Source organism: Xylocopa sonorina, chromosome 1, assembly GCF_050948175.1.
Source record: "Xylocopa sonorina isolate GNS202 chromosome 1, iyXylSono1_principal, whole genome shotgun sequence".
Taxonomy (NCBI): domain Eukaryota; kingdom Metazoa; phylum Arthropoda; class Insecta; order Hymenoptera; family Apidae; genus Xylocopa; species Xylocopa sonorina.
The window spans coordinates 8,623,948-8,643,032 of NC_135193.1; the positions used below are offsets into that span (position 1 = coordinate 8,623,948).

Below are 19,085 nucleotides of genomic sequence, written 5' to 3' on the forward strand. Positions count from 1 at the left end.
GAACGATTAATTTTAATAAACAATTTTTTCATATGCACGCACATTCTAGTTTCTTTCTACTTTTGTAGATCGTGCCTCTTCTTCTATTATATATTAATTTGACATCTTTCCGTTGATAGGTCGAAATAAAATGAATCCATTATTTATTTAAACGCATTTCAGATACCGTTGCGAGAAGCCTTTAGTTAAGTCATCGAAAAAATGTTGTGGGAATTTTATCGAGGAACACGCGCTCGAGCGGCAAGAGGTATCGGAAGCTATAAAATTCTTATTTAGAGGTTTCAGCCGAATTTGAGCCCCGTCTGCTACCACGGCATAGAAAAGGACACCAAACTATTGAATACCAAGTATCAACCAGAAGTAGGAAATCGTGTGGACCGGAAAGGACAGGCTTTATATTTGCGAGTGTGTGCCGACGTAACAGACGATTCGGACAGAAGGGTGAAGTGCCTCGGTAAATACGATAACTTCGACGACCTGTAGAACGACACCTGGTTTTTGGGTGAAACGAGAGACGAGGACACGGTGACGGCGGGGGCGGCCATACTCAAACAACCGCCGAGCGAAGTGCGCGGCATAGCGCAGAAATGAGACGATAATAAACCACATTGTATCGTTCGTAAACCCGGGGAGACGGTAACGGGTGTAAGTGCCTCCATTGGGATCGTGTAGGAAAGAATTACGGGAGGAAGTGAAAACGGAAGTGTGGGAAGTGTAGAGAAAGAGAGGAAAGCGGCCCGACAAATCGAGGCGCAGGGAACGGTATGAGTGCAAAGACGGACGTGAACAGGCGGGTCCTAGCGATTCAGGCCAAAAAAAAAAGGCACAAGCCTAGCAAACGAAAAGGAAAGGGGAATGCTCAAGATGAATCAGAAACGTCGGGGGCTCAATGCTCGAAAGCGCCGGCTGCTCAACAAGGACAAGGCTCGGGTTTCTATCAGGATGCTTCTGCACAGAGACCATATTCCAGCGACAATGGAAACAGGTATCCGATTATCCTTAACATGTCATCCTATTTTGTTACGTTTACACGTTTCTCGATGACAGTTCGTAGTTTAAGTAAATCTCCGCGATTCGATGTGCATCGTTAAGAAAAAATTCCCATCGAGGTTTTTTTACATTACAACGATGGTAAACCTTACCACTGAATATCGGCGACGAACAATAAGAACAATTTGAACCAGTGTATCTTTGAATAACGCTCTCTTCTGTCGCGAAATGATTTTTATTTAGAAACTCTTCTTGCCCGTTTTTTCACAGATCCCCACAAAATTTTCAGACAGTTTTCTAGTCTTTTATTTTTTGATTCGTATTTGCCCCCTACCTCTTTCTAACTGAAACTTACAGATTGGAACCGTGCCATAGCTCAAGTAATGAAACAATGGAGGATGGCGATGAAGTATATAGTAGTGACGATGAAGAGCAAGAGGACAGCAGTGATTATTGTAAAGGAGGATACCATCCTGTTAAAATAGGAGATTTATTCTTAAATCGATATCATGTAACTCGTAAACTTGGTTGGGGACATTTTTCGACGGTGTGGCTCTGTTGGGACTTACAGGTACGCATCTAATTTAAAACAGAAAGGATGCCTTCTTTCCTCTTTTAATAAATGTACAAGCCGAATGTATTAAAAATGTATTCCGTAGGATAAACGATTTGTGGCGCTCAAAGTGGTCAAGTCTGCATCTCATTTTACCGAAACCGCATTGGATGAAATTAAGTTATTAAAAGATGTGCGCGACACAGATCCTACCGATCCTAAACGCAATAAAACCGTCCAGTTACTCAATGACTTCAAGATCAGTGGCATTAATGGTTTGCACGTTTGCATGGTATTCGAGGTGCTTGGGCATAATCTTCTTAAGTTGATTATCAAATCCAACTATAGAGGAATTCCAAAAAATAATGTTAAACGCATCATCAGACAAGTTCTCGAAGGTCTTGATTATCTACATAATAAGTGTAAGATTTTTTAATGTAAATGACAAACTAGTTCGATATTAAATTGTGTTCATAATTTATTGCAATGTAACATGGAATGATGGAGATATTTAAAATTACTATCGATTAGGTTAAAAATTGCTGTTTATGAAAATGGTATTTTTTCAGGTAAAATTATTCATACAGACATTAAACCTGAAAATGTATTGGTTTGCGTCGATGAAGCTTATATAAGAAAATTGGCATGTGAAGCTACTGAACTGCATTCACTTGGAATGAAATTACCGGTATCTTTAATTTCTACTGCACCAAAGGAATTTCAAGAACCTAGACCTAATTCTAAAATGTCAAAAAACAAGAAGAAAAAGCTTAAGAAGAAAGCCAAACGTCAGAATGAATTATTGAAAAAACAAATGGAACAAATAGAAGAGCTCGAGGAACAAGACAAGCTGGCAAATAGCACAAGAGCAAACGGTGAATTAGAAACAAATAGCCCAGATCAGGATATAAACACTGAAAGTATAGAAGATAATACTGAAAGCAAAGGTTCACCTGATATTTCAGAACCATCTGCGCCATCATTGCACATAAATGGTGTAGATAGTTTAGCAGGTGGGGAAAAAGTAGAAAATCAGTTATCTCAACAGCCTGAAAAGATGGAAAATGCAAATTCTTGTGATGTAGAAAAAAGTTGCGGTGAAGGAGTACATTCACCTGATCATGAAGATACAGATGAATGTAGCGAAGGTAAAATTTACAAAAAAAGAAGAAATAGGCTTTTCAAACTTATAATTAATTATATTAGTTTTATATTTATTATCATCCATAGGTCGTAATTTGCAGCCACCTGAAAGTAAACAATTGAAACGAGCATCAGTAGCTCCTTTAGATCCTGCCCTAGTAGAATGCGAAGTTGAAGTGAAAATAGCTGATCTCGGTAATGCATGTTGGGTCCACAAGAAATTCACAGATGATATTCAAACCCGTCAATACAGATCATTAGAAGTGTTATTAGGATCTGGATATGATACATCTGCAGATATATGGTCCACTGCCTGTATGGCATTTGAATTAGCAACTGGTGATTATCTTTTTGAACCACATAGTGGCAATTACTATTGCAGGTAAAATGCAATATTCAATAATTATTTATTATGCATAATTACTTTGAAAATTAATCCACAGTTATATCAGACAATACGGTAAAATATTTTATTTTTTGTTACAGAGATGAAGATCATTTAGCGCATATTATTGAATTACTTGGAGAAATACCAAAACACATTGCTCTTTCTGGCAAAAATTCAAAAATGTACTTCAACAAGAAAGGTGAGCTGAAACGAATTACTGGATTGAAACCTTGGGGGCTATACGAGGTGCTTACGGAAAAATATGATTGGTCACCAAGAGAAGCGCGCGAGTTTGAAGAGTTCCTAACTCCGATGCTCGAGTTTGACCCGAGTGTGCGAGCTACAGCAGCAGAGTGCCTGAAGCATCCATGGCTGCAAATCAAAAAGTGATCATGTTTTTTATTGTTTTATCTTTAAATTCTTCAACTCTACACTTCTACCATCCCGATGTAATTTTAAGTCGAGAGTGTGACAAGAGGCAACGACTAGTAATGATCAGGTTCTTTCACATTACATACATTGTTTTATATTCGCATAACAAGTGCATCATTACTGAAAACGCACACTATAAAATTATTTAATATTTAATGTAATATATACTGTAGGATGAGAAATTATTGTCAAATGTATCTTGTAAATTATAATTAAAAAATTATTTTTATCCTTTTTTTCTTTTAGCTGCTGATAATCATGAGTATTTTTTATTTCTAATTATTATTAACGTTTACGTGATTGGAAAAATTTAAGATCTAGACAATTGGAAAAGAAAGAACTTGCTACATTCCACCAAATTCCAATATTTACGACAGTTGATTGTAATCTTAACTGTAACACTCTCGACGGTGGCTGCCTATTTGTGTATTTATAAATTTGTTAAATCATATTTTTCATTTAGTAATGATATCTTAAATTAAAATATCATAGTACTTTATTATTTTACACGGTCATCGTTGTATTATCCTTTATATACTAGTTGTCACTTAATTTATCAAACATCCCAAGAGTCATGGGACCTACTCATAATAAACTTTAGAAAAGGGCAGGCCCATTGTTGAACTATAACGAATATTAAAATTTTTATTAAAATACTTCTTTCGCATTAAATTAGTTCGAAATTTACCGATAGCAGATTTTTTTCTCTGTGATCTCTCACCTTGTGCTTAATTATCGTTCAAGAAGTCATAATAATCATTACGGTTATTGTTGTCTTGACACTGGTTAAAGAAAAATACTCACATAACACGCACGCCGGAACGTGTGGTTAAGGAACTGAATCTTTGTACAAATTCAATGAATGCAGTAATACATATGTATATCATCAGTATAATTAAGAGTTGGTCGCCAGATTCTTGGTAAAGTAACAAATATGATTCGGAATAAGACAGTGCATATCTTATTCAGCTACGTTAAAGAAAGGGAATTGGCAAAAACGAGTCGACTTGTGGTAATATATAAATTCTAACTACCACGAACAATAAATCTACGAGTGCAAAGAAATGAGGCTTTTGTAATGGAATTATTACAATGGCGGTAATATACACTGTCGAATTTCGAATAATGATCGAGATATTCGATGATTATGACATACATCTTTTTCGTTTAGATTTATTTATTATACATTTCTTTATACCGCTGAGAAGCATATATCATTATATATATTGTACAATTACAAAAAAAAAGAGATGAATTTCTAATATCATGGCTGAAATTTCGGTAAAGATAAAACAATCATGATAAAAAGTGGAAATATATGACGTTAAGTTCTGCGCGACCTTCTTTACTTCGAGCTATTGACTGATTATTAAGCTCTCTGCCGATAAATTGTCTTCTATTTTATAACGAGGAAGGCGAAACAGTACACTCACTGGATATTCAACATTATAAACGTATTTGTATCGTTGAATTCTGTTTATGCTTCCGATTGAATGTTCTGTTTCGCTGTAAAATGCCAATTTAAGATCATTTTATCAAAAAGAGTATAATTAATTGAGAAACAATTTAAACAAGACTGGTGGAGATATGTATGATGATTATATTTATTTTTTTTTTTGGGGTACAAGAGGAAAATGATTACTTCACTGTAAATTGATTATTTTCATTAAAACTGTAAATTAATGAATCTTGAAACAATCTGTTTTTAGAAATCCAATCAATCGTTTAGTACAATTATCAATTAATACTTGTTACAATGAAGAAGAAAATTTGGAGCTTTTATAGTATTCAAAAGACGTATACGTAACGTGTTAAGTTACTATCAGTATAAGGATCTCAATTTTATTTTGGTACGATTCTTTGCTAATTTTAATCCCACAGATATCCTTTTAATGGAAACGCCTCTTCTACCCGTGCTGTGATCGGTGAAATTTAAACTGTTCATTTAAAATTATCGTTCATTCATTTAATCCCTTTTGCATAATCATACGATTCCACCTAAAATCACGATCTTGGGACTGATGATGGCAATCGTGTTGAATTTGTACAGTACGGAACCGAAGTTATCGTAGTTATATACACCGGTATTATTTTATGAAACGCGGTCAGTGAAATCCGGAAAGAATGCGGAAATATAAGGACACGTAGCATTTTTATGGAGAAACATCGTTTTCAAGTACATCTCGATTGTTCGTGTGATCATTCTTATCGCCGACTACTACTAGTAGTAGCCGATCATCGACCACTTTGTATGGCAGTTAATAACAATTCACATTTTTTCTGAACAATGTATAATAATATTATATATATATATATATATATATATATATATATATATATATGTTACCAAAACTGAAGGCATTGAATTGAAAACAAATGATAACTTGCAGTTATCCAACGATTACACGTTATACGAGAAAGAAACGATCGATTTCCTCCTTAAATAGCAATTCAACGGATTTCAAAGAGGTGCGATTTCATCGTGTAGCCACATATTATACATACTGAAAAATACACACGCGCGCGCGTTTACATATACATAGAATAAATTGAATGACAATTTACGTAGGTGTGACTCGCTGCTTGGCGTTAGGATAGTTAGGATGAAATTAACAAAACATTAACAGTAAAAATGTGTATAGCTTGATGTACGAAAGTTTCCCCCTATTCTCCTCTGAAGCTTTCAGCGATCAAAATGTATTCGTACGTGCATTTTAAGACTTAGAGGACACGTTGGTCATCGTTTTTCTTTTTCTTTAAATGGTAGAGGAAATGATTTCTGCGAGTATAGAAAACGAAGATCGTTTAGTACTTAGATGAAGCCAAAGAGGCGTTATTTATATATGGACCGAAACTTGAAACTTCTATAAAGATTTATGTTCCAATTGGTAGTTTTAACTGTACGTCGCGCGTAGACGTATGACTGAATGAAATTTGTGCGTATCCAACTGTATGCGGTAAACGAAAGCTCGATGGATAATTTAATTTTATTTTCAAAAGATTTCACCTTGATTTAGATCTAAAGAAGCCTTGCAATTATTACTCGTTTCTCAATTTATTCCCTTAAAAGCAAGATGTCTCCATCGTGGGAAAAAGTGGCATTCTACGAATTCGACGTTTAAAGCTGTTGACGCACTAAAGGGGAACGAATAGCATCGGTACCAAGGGAACGTGTGTGTAAATGAAAAATACAATGTGTGATTTTTATAATAATTATGATGTTGAAAAGGATAGGCTTACAGATGGAAAATCAATTAGGGAGAGAAATCTGATGTTTAATAAAATAAAAGAAAAAGAAAAAAAAATAACGAAGGAGAAGAAGAGAAAGGATTTCAAATAAACACCAAGTTATATATCATGTAAATTGTAGCGTGTGTAACACGTACCTATGAGATATTGTAAATATTGAAATGTAACTGGGGGTTTTACACATTTTTAAACCGAAGCGTCTGCATTAAGATAAACTTCGGCGTGTTTAGAAAAGTGCTTGAGAACCCACTCCAATGGATTATACACGACATTATAACGACCACTTAGTCAGATTATAATCCCTTGGAACATTTTCTGTAATAAATGGATAAAAAAACGGGGTATATAATATTATCTTACGGATTGATAATATAGTCGTACTGGTCGTAGGCGTTGTAGGATTATTTAACTCTGCATGCTTAGTCGATTGCTCGATGTTGTACATACATATACACACGTGTATTGTACTGAGCATTAATAAGGGTATAACTATTGATAAAAATACATATAGGAGCTCGTAATATGTGAAGATCATTTTTAGAACTTATATTGGATGATAATCCAATGCGCGAATAATATATATGGGCAGAGAACATGTACAATTATACTGACTGGAGCATTAAAAAGGGGGAAGGCAAGTGTGTCCTGCCATGCTTTTAGACAATACTCAATTAATTACAAAAGAGATAACAACATTTATCCTTGTATTAATGTTGGCTGAATAGAATTTTAATTATGATAATGTCACTAAAAAAAATATACGTATAAAAACATGAGAATATAAAAAGGAAAAAGTGATGTGTCCCTCATAAAAAAATAATGTTACAAGTTTTATTCGTTTTATAAACTTCGAGCACGTTGAAAATATTTTTAATTAAATTTAAATCTCGTGTAACATTCATAACGATATTCCCAATATCAAAAGCTACGTTTTTCTATATATACGTTTACACCCATACACCTATTGTGTTTTATAACTCTATAATCGAAAGAGAATGCCGAGAGAAATTAATTATAGAGTATATTATATATAATATATTAGAAGATTGCAGCAAATCGTTTTTAAAAGCGAAATGCGTCTCGTGCTCCAGTCAATCGATGTACGACCAGATGAGGCATAAAAACGTAGATATAATGAAGTAGAGATAACGAGTCGAACAAATAAACGGATTTGATGTTTAGACGCTGCCTCTGTTATGTGCCCTGCCGCAGAAAAATAAGATAACAGACCCATGTACCCGCCTCCCGAGATCGGTATATGATATTAAAAATAAATTCACATTAAAAATAAAATTAGCTGTATTTTTTCTTTTAACACCACACACACAGCCTTTGAAGTCATTAGAGAATATTTTCTTTACAGATTTAGTGATTTATTGTATAAACTATGTAATTCGTGTTATTACCTATAAATATCATAAATATCCTTGTACATATTATGTAAAATTCTAAAACTATTAAAGCTATAAATTACAACTCGAAAATAATATTTTCCCCTGATATATTTTTAGATACTATTACAAATAAAGTACCGTACTATAGTTTACACTGCTCGAATAAAATATATGTTTAAAAGACATCATTTATGTCGTACAAATTAAAATACAACATATGAAATATGTTATAAATACAAATTACAGTTATTTTACGTAATAACATTTTATAATAGTAATACGATGTTTATAAATAGTATATTCAATAGCAATTAAATAACAAGATTAATACAAAACAAACTGATGTTATGAATAACTTAACACGGTATATCTTTACATAAATATTATCTTCATACTGTTTGACTTCATACTCTTTAAATGAATATGTGCTCTGTTAATCTACATTTTTTTGAAATTATACTTATATATCTCCTAATAAGTACATTGTTAGTGCCATGTAGCTTCTATAATTTATATAAACATTTATTTTGCCCGATATGCAGCAATGTATTTATACTGTATTTTTTGTGCTATAATCCAAACATTTTTTTAAATATCACATATCAGTTCATTAGATATTATATTATGTCATTTAAGCATGACTAATTGAACTGGAATAAAGTAAATAATATTTTCTTTGTCCATTATTTAAGATAGTAAAAATAAATAATTCTAAATGTATAATTCATAATACTTTAAGAGGAATTAATTGCATTACAATTAATAAAATATGAAGAATTTGTTTACAAGTTCAACATTAACAATGTCATAATGCCTGCATAAAATATAATATTTGCATATAAAAGATACTTTTTGGTGCAGTAACATTTTTAAGTGATAAAATAAATTATATGTATAAATAGATTATTAACCAGACCAATCCTCGTCCTCTCTGCAAATGAATTGTAAATTTATTAATACTTCAAGTCTTAATGCACGTCAAGTACAGCCCCTCACCGACAATAAGCTTTGACAGCAAAGCACATATGTAGATGCCACATGATCTTCATCGGAACATTTTTGTGACTATATAACAACTGTAAGCTGTTTGCTGAGATTAATGAAAATAACTTTTATAAATGTTATTATTTTCCTCTGAAACAATATTTTACTATTATTAAAAATATTATTTTGTAATGATTAATCGACCAGCAAAAATAGACTACAACCTTGGATTTTAGATAGAACAGAGAAAGATAGATTATCTGTATTCTATAAAGAAAATTAAGAAAAATAGTATTCATAATTGTGGAAGAAATTCTTGTCAAATTATAATTGAGATCATTGTCAATAAAATTTTACATATATTTACATTATAAGCAGGGCGTTGACAGCACATTTAGCACATTGCACAAAAAGAAATTATATACTTAATATAGACCCATGACTTGGACGTCTTTTGTTTTGTTTCCCATGTATCTGGTTCTGACTTTCTGCTGATAAATTTATGTTCAATTGCGCTGTTGATGCAGTTGTTACTTCATCATCTGATTCCATTGGACTAATTCGAATAGCCTGATACCACTGATTTGTCAAATCTGTCATTTGAGATTTACAATCTTTTAGTTCTTGTTGTGTAAATCTTCTAGTGAAAAATGGAATAAAAAACTTTAGATCCCATCTAGCAAAACCGCGAATTCGAGACTGTAGAAAGGACACTTCAATCTCTTCTTCTGTAAGTTCTGACAAATGTTCAGAATCTATTGTTTGTCCCTAAAAGAGAAATGCAATGGATAAAATATACACCCATCTGTCTATAAACATTTCTATGCACATAAACGTACCCATTCTCTAGTTTTACTTAGTGAAATTTCTTTATCTTTCCTTCTTCTTCTACTATTGTTTTTTTGTTTCTTTTCTGCTCTTAAAAATTTCAGTAACGGCATAGTGGAACCACCAAATATTAACGTTGTGAATAATACAATAATTAGCGTGGTAGTGATAATCACGTGTCGTGTTTCATCACTGAAGTCTAAATGTAAAGACAAAGCATAAGAGATAGCCCCACGAAGACCGCTAAACCACATTATGAACATCATCTTTCTAGTGATTTGATGTTCTCGAAATCGATTCACAAGGAAAGCTAATGGAAAAATGTTTGCAGCTCTACCAATTAAGCATAGGATTATAGACCATATAATTAATGCCGGTTCAACCTATAATTGATAATCGTTATTAGTGTAAAGCATATGAAAGAAATTAAATGTTAGTTCTGTGTCATCTTACCCTATGCCTGAAGCTGAACAAAGCTAATCCTAAGTATGCAAATACACAAGTTTCAGCAATAAATGCTAAGGTTCTCATAGTTTGTTGCATTGTAATTTGAGTAACAGTCGATAAATTAAAATGTGTATAATGTGACATTACAATACCATTAAATAAAATTGCCATAATGCCTGAAATAATGTGTAATGTTTAATTATACATTTATTATACAATAATTAAAACGGTACCAAAACTTGAAAATTTATATTCATACCAGATAATTGTATGCCCTCTGCTAAAACATACGGTGCATAAGTAAACACCAGCATAAGTCCAAATTCTAGAGAGGGATTTTTTCTGAGATCCACATGTTTAAGTAATAATGCGCTTATGAGAGCAAAGACAACTCCAATACCAGCAGAGGCAAAAAACATGAGGCAAAATCTATTTAAGCCAAGTATAATCGCTTCGCTAGTGGTTGTTGCATTGTTAGATTCCAATACAGATGTAGTTAATACAATAGAAATAGCATCATTTAAAATGGATTCTCCGAAAACTAACATGTTCAATACTGGATCTACATCTAAGGCGTGAAATATGGCTACAGTAGCAACTGGATCTACTGCCGATATTAACGAACCAAATGCAAAACTTTCAACGAAACTAAGTTTATATGCTACCTGAGCTAATCCTAACAAATAAATTCCAGCCCCGATAACGAATGCTGATATTGCTGTACCAAATATAGCAAAAACCAATATACTGCCAATATTTTGGAAAAAATTTCCTTTGTGCAAGTTATAACCTGATTCAAATATAATAGGTGGAAGTAGTACGAGAAAGAATGCAGTTGGAGAAAAAGCTTCTTCCTTTCTCCAATTGGCTATATTTTGATTCGACATAAGATTTATGATCATACCGATAGCCCCTCCCAAAAAAACAATTACTACCGATTCTGGCAAATACTGAAAATTCGTTTGCAACATAAGATGTATAAGTAGAATACCTAAAGCTAACACACATAGGACAAAAAATATGGACATAGAACTATTGTGCTCTTCTTCCGCAGAGCCCTTATCAGGTAATACTGGTTCTGCTGGTATAACTGTTGTTGTACTTGTATTTGTTGTATTATTAACATCTGAACTTTGTGGTGGAATTGTAAATTCAGACGCATTGTTTTCATTTTTATCGGCGATAATACTTGTGGATAATGTATTAGCTTTTTCAGTAGTTTGATTGTTAGTATCACTATCAGATTGAACTGTAGTCGTTGAAACATTTTGAGACGTTACAATCACTGTGCTAGGTGATGTGGTGACAAGTACTCTTAAATCGTTGTTACTAGGATTTTCTGATGTATGCGATTCTATAGACACACCGTTGTTTAAATTTGTCGGCGTGGAATCTTTTAATACGAAACTCTGACTGTTTGATGTGACACTTTCAGGTTTAAGGTTAGAAATTTCTTGTGCGTACGACCATACACCGAAAATGAAAACTGTGATAAAAATTATAATATTTTTACGTAGAAGTTCATTATTAACTGAATGTAAATTCATGTTTATGCGATTTTTGACAATTAAATATACACTTATTTAATGAGGTTTAACGGCGAAATGACAACTGATGCAGAATATTTTGATGTTGCGTTCTGCGCTTGCGTCACTCGCAGAACACGTGTTTCAGTATTGAAATTGATACTCAATTCGCAACAAATAGATGGAAAATGATTTTTCTTTTAAATGCAAATAATTAAAAGATAATAAAATATGTACAATTGACAAACGTGAAACAATGACGTCTAAGAAATATTTATAGAAATTAAGAAGTTATATTTTACGACCATTTTTTTTATGAAAACGCTGTATATCACATCATACTATACAAACGATTACGTTTATTATGTTTAATCTTTATCCTTTTTTATAGAAATAGGTTCATTCTCATAACAGCTTGGTAACCCATAGCGGCCAATTTCTGCTGAATGCACTGCATCTTTGCCTAACCTTTGTTCAATTCCTTTCCACGACCTATTGTATAAAAATTCCGCTCCTGCTTTGCCAATTGCAACAACACCTACATCAATTACAGTAATAGTATGAAATAAAATGTATTATTCTTATTTACTAGTTTCATAATGTACAAGTACCTGGTGAATTATTAATTACTAAAGTATTCATTTTGTTTGTACATAGAACGCCTTCATCACAGTTTCTAAGTTTACCGGTAATTAAGGAAACATCTGAATCTGTTGACGCTTCAAAGTTAATGTAATTAATTCCATTAGGAAGTATTTGTCTAAAATCCATACAATATTGTGTATAACATTCCCTTAAACTATTAAATGCTAATTCTACTTCATAGGGGATTAGCATTGGTTTTAAAAATTCTCTAGAATCAAATATTTCACTTTCTGAACATGTTATCACAACAAAGGCATCAATCTGTAAAAATATAATATACTGTTACTCTCAGTATTAACTGATGGTATATTTAATATTTTAAATGTTATTAGCCAACATACCTCTGGAAAATTAGCAAGTTTAGTTGGATTAATTTTACCGACACTTAAGATGTAAGACTTTTTATTTTTCTCTTTTAGAACACGTTTAACCATTGCTATTATTTTTAGGTAATCTTTAATGCCTAAGGTCGCTACGACTATACCAACAACTTTAGCATCTTTCAACTTTTCAACTAAGAACCTTCTTCGCTTTAACCACGGAGTGTTTAAAGCTTCGTATTCAACAATATTACTATTCTCAAAATAATACCATTTCTTTGCAGAAATTGTCATAGCTAATGAAACAAATGTCTTCTCATTGTTTCCCAAAAAGAATGCTACATAATCTTCAATTTTATACGCCTTATCTAATTTAAAACATCTGCCCAAAATTATCGTAGATGAATCATCTTTATTATCTGTAAATACTGTATTAGAGGTACAGTTTAATAAAGTAAAAACTAAATTTTCATAAATAGGTGTTAATATTTTATGTATATTCTCTGAAATAGAAACACATTTAAAATTGTAAATAAATACAATAGATGAAGCGTCGTAATATACTTTAAGTATAATGAAAAACTTACCAATTTTATGTGCGTAACTAACATCATAAAAAAATAAAATTCTTTCAGATCGATTGACAAAGTTGAGTTTAAATTTATTAATAACTTCTGTTGTAACAATCTCTTTTTTGGGTAAAACATGGAATACTGGCAAACGAATAGTAGGATTTAAACAGGCGTGACCGAAATGTATTATGCCATCTGCATTAATGTGCTGAGCTGCTATTTCATCGACGCAACAACTACCGCAGGAAGTATCACCCAAGATGTATACTTTCTTTTTAATGTGATTTTCCAAATTTAACGCAACTTCTACTGAGTCTGGTAAAAGGTTGTCAGGAAATTGTAAACAGACCTAAAAATATGTATTTATCAGATTAATCCTTTTATTACATATTTGCAAGTATAAACTTGCCTCTTTAAAAATATAGATCTATTTGTCAAATATTTAAATAAGTATACAAGAGTAACAACAGGTATAATTTAACCTCTAAAATATTACGGGAATTAAATAAAATTGAATGATAAAAAAAAGAACTTTAACCATACAATTCTAATTGATCAAACGTTTATCGCATGTAAATAAAATATTCAAACCTTATTTAAATTATGCGCATTAATCCATTCACTACACTTATCCACTTCATAAGAGTGATCGTCTGTAGCACCATTCATTTTGCCTTCTATATTTTAGCACAGTATGCTGTGGTTCTACCAATAGCAACACAAGGAGACCGTGCACTGTCGTTTCACCAATGCACGTAGCTGACGTCACTTAAAATCGTACCGCATGAAATAGAACCTTGAAACTGTAAATTATCGTGAAAAGTCATGACACCGAAAACATTAATCATAGAAGAAATCGACGAGACAAAACGTGTCGCGATAATAATGAACAGAATTCCATAAACCGAAAACCGCGTACACTTGAGGTTAAACCATACTCGGTATCACGCTCCAAATGCTTGCGCAGTTTGATCGGAATTTTGTTCGTGTGGCTAGTTTTTCTATCAGCTGATGAATTCAGAATCGCTCCGTGGAACCGCGTAAATAAACGATCGTTAAGGATTTTCTAGTCTCTTCGCCGACAAAATATATTGACATGGCAGATTTCGCGTTGAATGGATTTAGCAGCGATCAAACTGAGAAGATCCTGCAATTTCAGGTGAATCGCCGTCTCATATGCATCGTACGGATTATCGTGTATAATGCTTGGAGTCACCATGAACTAATGTGTCTGTTGTGATTTCAGGATTTAACAGGCATAGAAGATTTGTCAATCTGCAGAGATGTTTTACAGAGGCATAATTGGAATTTGGAGGTTGCAGTTCAGGTAAATTTATTTTCGTTATGCATCATTTGAGTTCAGACCGATTCGGTTAGAATTCTTGCAAGAGCTTTGCCACTTCCAAACAAGATCGACAGCTAAGCCAAGTGCAGAAACCTTGAAAGAATAAGGACAGCGGTATTGAATAAGTAATGATCGCAATAAAATTCTGCTATATTTTTTATGACTATTCCATCGCAAAACTTTTGCTCTTTGCGGTTATACGATTTCATTCATCGCTGCTCTTCCATTTTTTCCTCTTAACAATTGCTTGTATCAGCGATAACTTGAATAGACTTGTTTTAATGTATTTGTTTATCATAAAAATGTATTTATAATGTGAATATGTATTTTAAAATTGCAGAAAGTAATTAACAGATGAACGGTATTATTTCATAAAGATCTTTACAAACTACAGACAAATTTATTGTCTCTTACTACATGTAGGTCGATCCTGCAATACATAAACATTATTTACAAAGGATTCTTATCGAAGTGCCCTGATAGTTATTAATTATTGTTCAATAAATGTTCTATTGCTTATTGATAATTCTTTTAGTTGACTATGAGAGAGATTTATATTACTTATATTCCAAGCAGAAATTCTGATCCTTCCTTTTGTTTCATTCAGGAACAATTGAATTTGTATGAAGGAAGACCATCAATGTATGCACAGGACTCACGTTCAAGACCACCACAAGTTGTCGATGACAGTACTTCCGGAATATATTTTCATTTCTCTGGAAGTTCCAGTGGAAGGGGTAGTTACCTATGGTACATCTTTTCTTTATGTTATGAGAGGGTAATCAGTATCCTACAGTTACTTCTTTCGATATTTAGGAGAAATGTTAGACCTGGTATGTTTCAATTTAATTGTGATAAATTTAAAGACTTTTTTCTTTTTTAAGAAAGATTAATTAATTTTAAGTATTCCATTTTAAGTGTCCTCTGATCCTGTGGAAGATGTGATGAGTTTTATCCAGTCTTATAAGGAACGCTATGGTAGTAGTCATCCTGTTTTTTATCAGGGCTCTTACAGCCAAGCTCTTTCTGATGCAAAACAAGAATTGAGGTTTCTATTAGTATATCTACACAAGGATGAAGCTAAAAACATTGATCAGTGGTGCAGGTAACTTTTAAATAGATTCATTCATTATAAATGTTACACAAGTATAAATAATTGATCTAATATTTTTTTATGTAGGAGCACATTAGGTAATCTAGAAGTTATTCGATACATAAATACACATACTTTATTTTGGGCATGTAACGTGCAGTCAGGTGAAGGTTACAAAGTAGCAGAAGCTCTTAAATCTGGTTCTTATCCTTTCCTGGCAATTATTGTTTTGAAAGATAATAGAATGACTATAGTCGGTCGGTGCGTAAAAACAATCTACCTTTACTATTGCTTTGTCTTAATATTTTTATACTTAACTCTTAAAAAAATAATATTTATATTGTAGGATGGAAGGAACACCGTCTACTTCTGAGTTAATATCTCGTTTACAGGCAATTATAAATCAGAATGAAATTAATTTAATACAAGCTCGTCAAGAAAGGTGGCGTGTAACAAAGCTTTAAGTTAAATTCTCATTTCACTCGTGCTAAATGTTAATGTTTAATTTATTTTACAGAGCGGAACGTAGTGCCGCGCAATCTTTACGTCAACAACAAGACCAAGCGTATGAGGAATCGTTACGCGCAGATCAAGAGAAGGATCGTAAAAGAGAAGAGGAACGAAGAGCGCGAGAGGAGCAAGAGGCTAGAGAGAAAGAAGAGTTAGATGCACAAGAAATGGAAATTCAACGCATCCGTCGTGAGAAAGAACTTACTGTATGTAAAGTGCCTCTCGAACCAGAATCTACTAATCCTAACGCGTGTCATCTTCAAATTAAACTCGGAGAAAGGACGATGAAAAGACGTTTCCTAATGTCTGATACGTTAGAGGTGGGTCATATATTTTTCAATCTTTTCTTCAAGATTAATACTAAGTATATATATATATATCATACTAATAAAAATAAATACTAAGTCAAAGTATCACTGGCCTACTTAAAAATATGTTAATCTGAGAAAAATACTTAGTTTTCGTGACATATTCGTTTCAATATTGTTAGGGATCAATAATTAATTTCAATGTTATGACAGACCATTTGCTTTTTTTAGGATGTATATCATTGGATATTCAGTCAGCCAGATTCTCCCGTGAGTTTTGAAATAACTACCAGTTTTCCAAAGAGAATTCTGTACCCGGGTAGGGAAGTCTTAACATTATCAGACGCTGGATTAACGCATAGGGAAGTTCTTCACGTTAATGACTTAGACGATTAACCTCTATTGATATTTCAGTACTGCATTCTTTCTGTTTAAGTATCATTCCAACGGAAAAAATGATACTGTCGTAAGAGACATTTATCAAAAGATAATAATATATATATACATAAAAAATATATATATATATATATTTGATACATTCGAGTATTTTATGTGAAGCGTAGTTCAATGCCGGGAATGCAGTTTTATAATCGATCTATAAATTGGAAAAAAAGAAAGAAAAATCTAAGAATAATTGATTGCATCTGCATGGAACTACGAGTACATTTTATCATGTACTGTGAATAATACGCTCACTGAAGTACACACATTGAATAGAAAAGGCAGATTTCGTTGTAGAAACACAAAAAAAAAAAAATAGGAACATATATAATACGACGTCACAAAAGCTGTATACTAAACATTTATTATATTTGTCTTAATACGTTTTAGCTTAAACAAATCTTTTAATAAGCTGACTAAGAATTGTATAAGTAACACACATAGAAATAGATTGAACAAATAGTATAAAAGATTATAATTAAAGTACAGATTTAACATATAATGTGTATATACTTTATAATTTTATGAAAATTGAAGTTACTAGTTATTGTAACATTACATTATTTTAAATCTGTCCTTTAAATATAATCGACGATGAACAAATTTATTGTAAGCATGTGATTCCTTTCGCATTTTACCGTCTGCACAATTCTGGTCAGCTTTATTAAAAATGCTATTAGATAAAACGGAAAGGAAAACGCAATAGATATATCAATCACATTATAAATTATACTAGACATGCAAGTTTCTGTATCAGAAAGATGACAAAACGAAAAGTTATATATAAACGAATAACAATCTATCTTAGAAGATAATCGTATTCACTCTTTGTATATCACGATTTTTATGAGTACGCACGCAACGTGATAGCTATTTACTTTTTCTATTCATTTCAAAGACGTATTTCAAGTTTCTCTGATTGGAGGATTAAATTACACATTATCTTTTGTGTTTCAAAGACTATCTTTAAAGAAGGAAATATTTATCATTGTAGTTTCATGGCAATTTTCGTTGTTTGTATTTGTGGGTTGTAAGGAAATCGTTTAGTACGTATATTATTATTGGTTTATAAATGTTGGGATTTTGGAAATTAGGTATTTATGATTTTTAGTGTTCACACATTTCAAATGTTCATAAATTACTTTTTTTTCTGTAAAAAAAAAAAACACGAATTTGTATTGCTCCTTCTAAAGTACCTATAGAAGAATATAAAATATTCAAGAGCAAATCTATAGCATTTATACGTATATAAATGTACGCATACATATGTGCATATATACATATGCATATACAAATCATTTGATAAAATGAATATAACAATCTGTGCAATGCATCAGATTTCTTAGCCATTAAATGTAAACTTTTGTATACACATTTTGTGATCTAGTTTTGATACATCTTTATTTTCCTTTGGATACTCTTCTGTATATACATAAATATGACAGAATATTTAATGCCTGCCAGTATCTGATGGTGGATATTGTCACATTTTCTGTTATATGTTAAATAAACACGTTTGGGAATATGTGTACATATTTTTCTTTATTAACATTTTATTATTTAATTAATAGCATTTTCATTATTTGTTATATTATTTCCTGATTGCTCTAATTAAAACAATGTATTTTGATCTATTTTTATTGTTATACCAATATCAAGCATCAGATGCAGGCATATTTGCTGAATAAAATGTAATTGAATGGTTGCTTGGATCAAACAGTTAAGATAAATATGTTGCAATAAAAAAAACTTTATGATCTAATTAAGACTGGGGGTATAAAAGAAAATTTGTAATTCATATGGAAATTTGTAGTGATCAATGGTCGAAATATCTAATTTCGAAAACGTCTTGTATTTATGTGTAATATAAGATACCCCGATAAGTAACATCACAATGCTCTTACTGTGACAAAGTAG

General features: G+C 32.2%; 4 protein-coding genes across 7 annotated transcripts; 2 read left to right on the forward strand and 2 right to left on the reverse strand.

The window, feature by feature from the left end:
* The first annotated feature begins 585 nt into the window (after positions 1–585).
* Positions 586–3,740, forward strand: Srpk (SR splicing factor protein kinase). Of its 3 annotated transcripts, none has more exons than XM_076907942.1 (6): positions 586–985; positions 1,348–1,561; positions 1,650–1,965; positions 2,113–2,691; positions 2,774–3,068; positions 3,173–3,740. In XM_076907942.1, exons 1-6 carry the CDS (start codon positions 765–767, stop codon positions 3,462–3,464), a joined length of 1,917 nt encoding a protein of 638 aa, XP_076764057.1. In that variant the 5' UTR covers positions 586–764; the 3' UTR covers positions 3,465–3,740. The 3 variants fall into 3 exon arrangements, with proteins under 3 accessions (XP_076764057.1, XP_076764142.1, XP_076764220.1); XM_076908027.1 differs by having other exon boundaries at positions 1,366–1,561; XM_076908105.1 differs by having other exon boundaries at positions 2,774–3,025; positions 3,173–3,334.
* Positions 3,741–8,590: 4,850 nt separating this feature from the next.
* Positions 8,591–11,961, reverse strand: Nhe1 (Na[+]/H[+] hydrogen exchanger 1). Of its 2 annotated transcripts, none has more exons than XM_076907663.1 (5): positions 10,668–11,961; positions 10,415–10,584; positions 9,973–10,344; positions 9,570–9,901; positions 8,591–9,080 (listed from the first exon to the last, which is right to left on the reverse strand). In XM_076907663.1, the coding sequence occupies exons 1-5, from the start codon at positions 11,953–11,955 to the stop codon at positions 9,056–9,058; spliced, it is 2,187 nt and encodes a 728-aa protein (XP_076763778.1). In that variant the 5' UTR covers positions 11,956–11,961; the 3' UTR covers positions 8,591–9,055. The 2 variants fall into 2 exon arrangements, with proteins under 2 accessions (XP_076763778.1, XP_076763767.1); XM_076907652.1 differs by having other exon boundaries at positions 9,559–9,901.
* Dph2 (Diphthamide biosynthesis 2) lies at positions 11,929–14,161 on the reverse strand. The gene is made up of 5 exons (XM_076907676.1): positions 14,063–14,161; positions 13,487–13,820; positions 12,921–13,402; positions 12,546–12,840; positions 11,929–12,472 (listed from the first exon to the last, which is right to left on the reverse strand). Exons 1-5 carry the CDS (start codon positions 14,138–14,140, stop codon positions 12,303–12,305), a joined length of 1,359 nt encoding a protein of 452 aa, XP_076763791.1. The 5' UTR covers positions 14,141–14,161; the 3' UTR covers positions 11,929–12,302.
* An 18-nt stretch (positions 14,162–14,179) lies between these two features.
* Positions 14,180–18,694, forward strand: Faf2 (Fas-associated factor 2). The gene is made up of 8 exons (XM_076907686.1): positions 14,180–14,630; positions 14,718–14,798; positions 15,424–15,649; positions 15,735–15,921; positions 15,997–16,170; positions 16,256–16,351; positions 16,427–16,739; positions 16,959–18,694. Exons 1-8 carry the CDS (start codon positions 14,568–14,570, stop codon positions 17,121–17,123), a joined length of 1,305 nt encoding a protein of 434 aa, XP_076763801.1. The 5' UTR covers positions 14,180–14,567; the 3' UTR covers positions 17,124–18,694.
* The last annotated feature ends 391 nt before the right edge of the window (positions 18,695–19,085 follow it).

Bases quoted from the DNA above. Each gene is read 5' to 3' on its own strand.
- Srpk (XM_076907942.1), top strand. From the start codon at position 765: ATGAGTGCAAAGACGGACGTGAACAGGCGGGTCCTAGCGATTCAGGCC. The intron at 986-1,347 runs GTATCCGATTAT...TGAAACTTACAG, and splicing joins TCCAGCGACAATGGAAACAG to ATTGGAACCGTGCCATAGCT. The intron at 1,966-2,112 runs GTAAGATTTTTT...GTATTTTTTCAG, and splicing joins TGATTATCTACATAATAAGT to GTAAAATTATTCATACAGAC.
- Nhe1 (XM_076907652.1), bottom strand. From the start codon at position 11,955: ATGAATTTACATTCAGTTAATAATGAACTTCTACGTAAAAATATTATA. The intron at 10,585-10,667 runs GTATGAATATAA...ACATTATTTCAG, and splicing joins AGAGGGCATACAATTATCTG to GCATTATGGCAATTTTATTT. The intron at 9,902-9,972 runs GTACGTTTATGT...TTTCTCTTTTAG, and splicing joins TAAGTAAAACTAGAGAATGG to GGACAAACAATAGATTCTGA.
- Dph2 (XM_076907676.1), bottom strand. From the start codon at position 14,140: ATGAATGGTGCTACAGACGATCACTCTTATGAAGTGGATAAGTGTAGT. The intron at 13,403-13,486 runs GTAAGTTTTTCA...TTTCTATTTCAG, and splicing joins TAGTTACGCACATAAAATTG to AGAATATACATAAAATATTA. The intron at 12,473-12,545 runs GTACTTGTACAT...TAATTGATGTAG, and splicing joins AGTAATTAATAATTCACCAG to GTGTTGTTGCAATTGGCAAA.
- Faf2 (XM_076907686.1), top strand. From the start codon at position 14,568: ATGGCAGATTTCGCGTTGAATGGATTTAGCAGCGATCAAACTGAGAAG. The intron at 14,799-15,423 runs GTAAATTTATTT...TGTTTCATTCAG, and splicing joins ATTTGGAGGTTGCAGTTCAG to GAACAATTGAATTTGTATGA. The intron at 15,922-15,996 runs GTAACTTTTAAA...TTTTTTATGTAG, and splicing joins AACATTGATCAGTGGTGCAG to GAGCACATTAGGTAATCTAG.